Below are 8,173 nucleotides of genomic sequence, written 5' to 3'. Positions count from 1 at the left end.
TAACAACATATAAAAATCGAATGTGGACCTACTTATTTTTCAATTGAATGTAATTGACTACCTAATTGAGTGTCACCTATGCATTGGGGCCTATTTTAATTAATACAAAATTGAGGTTACATCTTTTCAAATGTTCCTCAATTAATATATAGGAGATTTCTTTTCACTATAGTTGGTTGTGTAGAATACTCTGATTCAGATGGTCAACTTATGTTATACGGTTCAATCTTGATATGATCTTATTGGCAACGGCTGACTTTTTGCCTGAAAATAAGCTTGGGCAAGGTGGATTTGGAACTGTCTATAAGGTAATACTGGATTTTGATCCCAAAGCACAAATTTATTTTTTATTTTTTTTCAATTGACAAATATTTAGTAAATATTATATTTTTATATATTTGTGTTTTATTTTATAAAAGATTTAAACTTTTTATCTTTATTTATCGTATTTCATTTTAAATGATTATTTATGTTTAAAAAATTAAAATTTATTTTTTTAATGAATTAAGTTGGTGTAACTCTGATAAATTAATTTTATTATGTGGTTAATATTTTAATAAAAAAAATTATATACTTTTAATAAAGATTTATACTTTTCAATGAAAAAATTCAATTTTTTATGAATGCTTAAATTATATTAAGAAAATAATAATAATAATAATTAAGAATAGTTGAAAAAAAATTATTTGAACTTAGACTCAATGGCCCAAAGGAAAAAAATGTGAGAATTGTATCTGATTTCTTAATCGGTCCAAATGGCCCAAGAAAGATCTGATATGGGCTGGATCCGAAAAAAATGATCCAATATAGATGTGTTATTAATATTACTTGATTGCTCTTAATGAAACATGCAATGTTAGTAAACAAAATAACGTGTTAAGGTAAAAAAGACAATATGATTCTGCTTTAATAGTATAGATAGTATAAATTCTATAAATTAATATTTGAAAAATTAATAAAAAAAATTTATAAAACATTGGTTTCAAATTACAGAAAATAAGAAAATTAAGAAAAGTCTTTTATATAAATGTATAGTCCCATTAAAATCCTAAATTAATAATTACTATATAAAACTTATATAAATTATATCTAAACATAAGCAACACATTTTTTTATTTATAATGAATATAAACTCTAATTTTGTTTTTCATTTTGATGTTGTTTTCTTGGATTACATATAAAAAATGCATTTGTATTCTAAGATAGGTATTACACAAAATATATCAAATAATCTAATAAAAAGAAATTCAGATGTATAAATTTAGTCAATATACAATGTTATGAACTAAAACATTTTTATCAAAAAAGTATCTTTAGAAAAAACTAGAAAAGCCAATTATCTTTAAATTAATAACTTTTCAGATTAATAAATTCATAAAAAAAGTTTTATTTTGTTTTCTAGTAAGAACTATATAAATCAATATAGTTCTCACATTATTAATTTATAGAGTTATTATCTATTATTGAGATCTTGGTCTTGGATGAGTAACAAATCTTGAGAATGTGCCGGTTTCAGGGGACACTACTTAACGGGAAAGAGATAGCGGTGAAGAGATTAGCCAGAGGTTCAGAAGGAGATATAGAGTTTAGAAAAGAGGTTTTACTCTTGACAAGACTCCAGCATAAGAATCTGGTTAAGCTGCTTGGTTTCTGTAATGAAGGAGATGAAAAGATTCTTGTCTACGAGTTTGTCTCCCACTCAAGTCTTGACCGCTTTATCTTTGGTAAGACTTCGAAAGACCATACCCGGAACAGAACATTTATATGAAACATTCTAATATAGTATACAAGAGCCATAATTTAAAAAAATTATAAATTAATTTATAATTTTTCTCTGATATAACATACAGTAAAAACATTCTGGAAAAATATAATAGTAAAAATATTATTATAAAAAGATAAAATGTAATATTATATAAAATTATAATACAATTATTTATTTATTTTTTATTCTAAAATAATTTTGGATAGGCTCTGTGAGAGACAGCTGCATTTTCTTTAGTTTTTAGAGACTCTTAGCAATAAAAGTGTTTCTTCTAAATCTGCAGATGAGGAAAAGCGTTCACTTCTTACGTGGGAAGTGAGGTTTAAAATTATAGAAGGCATTGCTCGAGGTCTTGTTTATCTCCATGAAGATTCTCAGCTGAAGATTATTCACCGAGACTTGAAGACAAGCAACATCCTTTTAGATGCAGAGATGAATCCAAAAGTTGCAGATTTTGGGACAGCGAGGCTGTTTGAAACCGATGAAACTCAAGCTGAAACAAAACGAATAGCTGGAACTCGGTAAAAACATGTTAATCAATTTTGAAGATATAAATATATGCCACCATAAATTAACGTTATTAAATGCACATATGCAGTGGATATATGGCTCCTGAATACCTGAACCATGGGCAAATATCAGCTAAATCTGATGTATTTAGCTTCGGTGTTGTGCTTCTAGAGATGATAAGTGGTCAAAGAAATAATAGCTTTGAAGGAGAAGGAATTGCACTTTTTGTAAGTTTTTTTCACATAACAATCTTCATGTATCTTCAAACCTATGTAGAAAGTAAGCATATAACTTTTCTTTTGGTTCAGGCATGGAAGAGATGGGCTGAAGGAAGGCCTGAGGTTATAATTGATCCTTTATTGGTGAAAAATTCTAGTGTCGAGATCATTAAGCTGATCCAGACTGGTTTGTTGTGTGTTCAAGAGAACGCAACAAATAGACCAACAATGAGCTCTGTAATGGTTTGGCTTGGCAGTGAGACCATCACCATTCCCTTGCCTAAGGCTCCTGCTTTCACAGAGAGTCATTCTCAATCTGAAGAAGGTGCAATGTCCATGAGCAATGTCTTCACAGAATTGAGTTCTCGTTGAGTTATCAATTGTGTTAAATTATATGTTGTTTGAAGGTGTGACAAAGATTCTAATTGAATTTAATTGAAAAAAGTTGTAGTAAAAAGTATGAATAAATACAATTTTAAGTTCTAGAACCCTCAACAAAAACGTTTTTGTTTCACAAAGAGTAGCATTTTGACTTTTGTACACAAATTAAAAAATGATTACTATTAATTTATATATTTAATAATTATATTTATTTTACCAATAATATTTTAGATAAACAAAACTATTTATAAATTTAAAACATTTTCTAATTTTTATTAAGACTAAAAATATATAAATTGCATTAGAATTAATAAGTGTTACTTTACGTAATAAGAAAATGTGTCAAAGTGACTTTTTGGATTGTCAATCGAAAGGAAGTATTTTGATTGACAATTTCTTATTATAATTTCAATGAATCATAATATGCCCCTCCAAAGATCGGTAACTGAAGTTTTCAACGCCGAAAGAAGAAGGTGGTATCTATGCCATTAGTTAAAAAGAAAAGTAAAGTAAAAGACATATAAGGTAAATAAGAGAACATATTTTTCCATCTATATAAATAATTAACGTCTGATCTTAATTTGTAAGAGTCCTTTGACGGTAAAACAAAAATAGAGAAAGGAACAAGATAAAGACTTTTTTCTTAACTATCATTATATAATCTCTGGCTATATTACATATGATGATTAATTATAACATGCAAAAAATTGTATAGTCTAGAATTTGAACTCTAGATTTGGATGTAAAATTCTTTAAACTTTAACCTATAAGCAGCGCTTCTGTAGAGAAATACTTCTCTTCCCTTAGTTTTCGCTCACACGTAAACTATGTGGCGAAAGATTTTGTTGTCCGTATTACTCAGTCGAGTGGCATGCAGTGTCATCCAAAGTTCAAGACTTGTAAAACAACGTCGTTTCCATTTTCAAACAATATTATTAATTTTTGGCCGCGACTTAAAATTCCAAACAATATTTTTTTTTGAACTGATTCTTATTTCCAAAAAATATTAAGAAGTAGATTTGAGTGGAGTCAACCAGTCAAGCAGCCAACTTGAAAATTTCTAAAGGAGTTAGTATAGACAAGTAGATCTGAATCGAGTCAAGTCGTCAAGCAGCCAACTTGGGAATTTCTAATGGAGTTGGTAACCAAGTAGATCTGAATGGAGTCAATTCGTCTAGCAGCCAATTTAGAAATTTCCAATGGAGTTAGAGTGTCATAATTTTTTTGTTAGAAACAGAGCTGTCAAATGTTTCTTGTTAGACTTGTTCAGATGGACTATTTCATATTAAATGTCATAGTAAAGTAAAAATTTCCACTATTGTTATTTTAAAATGTCAATTTAATTTTTCCTTTATTTATCTTTTTATCTTTAATTAAGTAAAGTAAAACAAAAAGTAATATATACAATACTAAAAGGGAATATAAACCATAGGGAGAGTGTCCATGTAGGATAAAAAAATCAACTAATCAGACAACCCGAAGTAATCACGTCATCTCATTTATTTTTTGTAAAAAATAAAAAAACAATGCGAAGGAAAGAATCGAATCCGGGTTAGTATGACATAAATATATGGCAGTTAACACTAAGCAATTGAAACTTTCTTGGATACATATACAAGAATCACTAAGTATGTAATCACAAACTCTTATGTACAATTACAATAATATGAATACAACTTTCAAGACTCCGATACTCTGTTTTGTAAAAAAAAAGTAAGTGACTAAGCTAATATATTCTTTGAAAGTGTGAAAACATTGAAAAATATGAAAAATCATGGATTTTTGTTTTCGTGACAAAGTTAAGAATATACAATACTAAAAGGGGGATATAAGTCATGGGGAGAATGTCCACGTAGGATAGGAAAATCAATCAATCAGATAGTCCGAAGTTGCCACGTCATCTCATTTATTTTTAAATCTGCCTATCCTATTCAATTTTTTTCAGAACACTTATTCTACAAAGAGATCGTATGAGATATTGTTTTGATATTCAGATTTGTTTTTTGACTGTTAAGAAGATTGATAACTGTAAAAATATTTTCTTCGAATATGATATGTCTATAACCGACTCCTCAACATGAGATAAATTTGTTTAAAAAGTAAATACTTTCATTTTTTATATTATATAATAAATATATATTATTTACTGATAATAAAAATATAGTTATTCATCTATCACAAATATCTCTGCAAATATGGGAATCAAGTACAACAATCAAACAACATAATGATTTCCACAAAGAAAATTAAAAAAAAATATTTATGTTATGTAGTCTTATTTTATATTTTTTAAATATTGTAATACAAGATTATACATTATTTGTTTAGAATTGATAAATACATGTAATATCTTATCCGCGCGTAGCACGTTTAAAAAATCTAGTAATTCTAATAGGTAAATATGGAGAAAATTGAATAATCAACTATTTTCTTAATTATGTGAAAAATTTAAGTGATATTTAAGGTAAAACGGATGAAGTATTATGTTGAACAATAATTAATTGGTCCATAATGAACAATGACTTAAAAAAAAACGTATGTCTAAATATTGTGTTCAAATAGACATGTTCATAGACAACCCATTTAAATGTAATTTAAAATTTAATCTAATTATTTCATAAATTTTAGTTGAGTATTTTGTATTTTGTTTTTTGAATAATATTTATTTAAATTTCAACATATCAGAAAAGTAAAGCTGTTTCTAATACGTCATACAATGTATAAAATACGTAACACAAATTTTCAATATGTTATTAAGCCATCTTGCACAAAAAGAACACTTTATTTTGGTGTCCGTATAAGATATACTAGACCCTGATCCGGTATAATTTATAAAATGATCTATTTTAATTTTTGATCATTATGTTCACTAAATAAATATTTTTTTCATCTTAAACTATTTATTTTTTGACAAATGTGCGATATCACATAAAAAATTAAGTATATAGAGGTAATTAGAAAATTGTAAAAACATAATTTTTTCTTTCGTGTGCGATATCATATAAACAATGACCCGCCCCAGTTAACAGAAATCATGATTTCTTTCATGTGTGATTTTTTTATTTGAATCATTTCGTAAAAAAAATACTAAATTATACATATTTTAATTAGAATATTTTTAAATATCTTTACCTTTTTATTTGAAATGAAACTCAATAATTTTTAAAAACAATTATAGCAAAACCTTTGAAAATATTTTTAGACGTTTTTTGAAAAATCTGAAAATTAACATTTTAAATTATAATTATCCTAAAATATGATTAGTTTTAATGTAAACAAAAACTAAAATTATGTCAAAAATAATTATATTCAATGATAATAACAATTTAATTTTTTTTTTTAAAAAAAAAATATATATACAAAAAATATTGTTAGAAAGAAATATTCATTCATCTTTCAAATATAAAATGAAAATATTATAAATAAATAATTGAAAATTAACATTTTAAATTATAATTATCCTAAAATATGATTAGTTTTGATGTAAACGAAAACTAAAATTATGTCAAAAATAATTATATTCAATGATAATAACAATTTAATTTTTTTTTTTAAAAAAAAAATATATATACAAAAAATATTGTTAGAAAGAAATATTCATTCATCTTTCAAATATAAAATGAAAATATTATAAATATATAATAAAAATTATAAATAAAAGCCATAAATTTAGCAAACGACAAATGAGTTATATTATGCTAAAATTTTGTTTAAATTTATACTATTGATAGGAGCAAATACCATATATTTTGTTAAAAACATATCCATCCTTAAATATTTTTTGAATAAATAATAATTTTTAAATTTAATCAATTGAAAAATAATATTCGTACGATTATGTGGATTAAAATCTAGTTTTATTGATGCATGTTATATATTAGTGCTGCAAGTTTTAGATAACATTTTAATGATGCACGTTTTGAAAAATCTCCATTATTAAAATTATGCACGTAAAGATAACTTATGAGTTTTTTTTGTTGATTAAATGACATTACGTCCAAATTCATTGAAAGATCTTTTATTAATGTAATTGAAAAAGACAATCAATAAAATAAGTAGTTTAAATTCATTTAAGGATATTTCATTAATGTAACTAAAAAGACAAGAAATAAAATAGGTAATTTAAATGCATTTAAAGATACTTCATTAATGTAACCGAAAAAGACAAACAAAAAATAGGAAGTTTAATTAATAAAATAAAGGCATTTTCAAATGTTTACTTCTCATTTAATTATATATATATATATATATATATATATATAACTGTTTAAAAAATTAACACATCTCCTAAAATAAAGCAATACATATTGTCACAAAAATAATTTTAAAGAAGTAAATTGACTAAAACAGTCCATTTTAATTTTGAAAATTTTAATTTTGATTTTAATTTTTTAAAATTTTAAACAATATCTTCAAAACCCGACACTTAAACTATAAACTTTAAAGTTAAATTAGTTAATCCTAAAGTATAAATGTATTTTTATTTTTAATAAAAAAAATTGATCATTTAAAAAATAAATTATTTTAGTGAAAATAAACTAAAAAGGTTATGCTATGAAATTTATCTTTTCCGAACCTACCATGGACTAAAAGAAACATTACAATGTTCTGCAATCAATCGATTAGTGCACAAAAAAAAAATAGTATTAACTTATTGACGCAGAAGAAGAAGAATGAAAAAGAAAACATTTTCTATCTTACATAAAAAACAAATATGGGGAAATTGTTGGAATGAAAAGTTTTATAAAGATGGAGAAAGTGTTTAAAGTGTTTGAAGAGAAAGAAATTTTGTGAAGAAGAAAGATTTTATAACTTAGAAGAAGATTTTTATTATTTGTTACAAGCTTTGTTTATTTCTTGGTGATACAAAATGAAAGGGGAGTGGAGGTATTTATAGCCTCCAAAATACAAAATATCTTACATATTTTAATCATAAATCTAGAGAATTCTACCATAATATCTAAGATTTTTTTATTATAATTATCTAGATAATTCTATGAGAATATCTAGATTTTTATTCTAAGGAGGTGGAGGATGATTCTAGATATTGGACTAAGTTTGGACTAAAATGATTAGTAAATTATTAGCCCAAAATGTGATCCAAATCAAGTTTAACTTTCAACACCCCCTCTTAAACTTGATTTGGTTACTCCTAGCAAACTCCTCATCTTGATAAAGTCTTCTCGCTTGAGTGGCTTGGTGAAGATATCAGCTACTTGATCATTTGTCTTCACATACTCTAACTGCACATCCATCTTGGTAACACATTCTCTAATGTAGTGATAACGAGTATCGATGT

At 25.4% G+C, this 8,173-nt stretch overlaps 1 protein-coding gene across 1 annotated transcript; it reads left to right on the top strand.

The window, feature by feature from the left end:
* Positions 1–216: 216 nt before the first annotated feature.
* Positions 217–2,931, top strand: LOC106333625 (putative cysteine-rich receptor-like protein kinase 39; the record flags this gene model as incomplete). Its single annotated transcript, XM_013772049.1, is given in 5 exon segments — positions 217–308; positions 1,517–1,724; positions 2,049–2,286; positions 2,364–2,502; positions 2,584–2,931. Coding segments are annotated over 5 exon segments (959 nt in total), but the record flags the coding sequence as incomplete, so codon positions are not given.
* Between the last annotated feature and the right edge of the window lie 5,242 nt (positions 2,932–8,173).

Source organism: Brassica oleracea, chromosome C3 (genome assembly GCF_000695525.1).
Source record: "Brassica oleracea var. oleracea cultivar TO1000 chromosome C3, BOL, whole genome shotgun sequence".
NCBI lineage: Eukaryota > Viridiplantae > Streptophyta > Magnoliopsida > Brassicales > Brassicaceae > Brassica > Brassica oleracea.
This window is presented reverse-complemented; position numbering and strand designations above follow the sequence as displayed.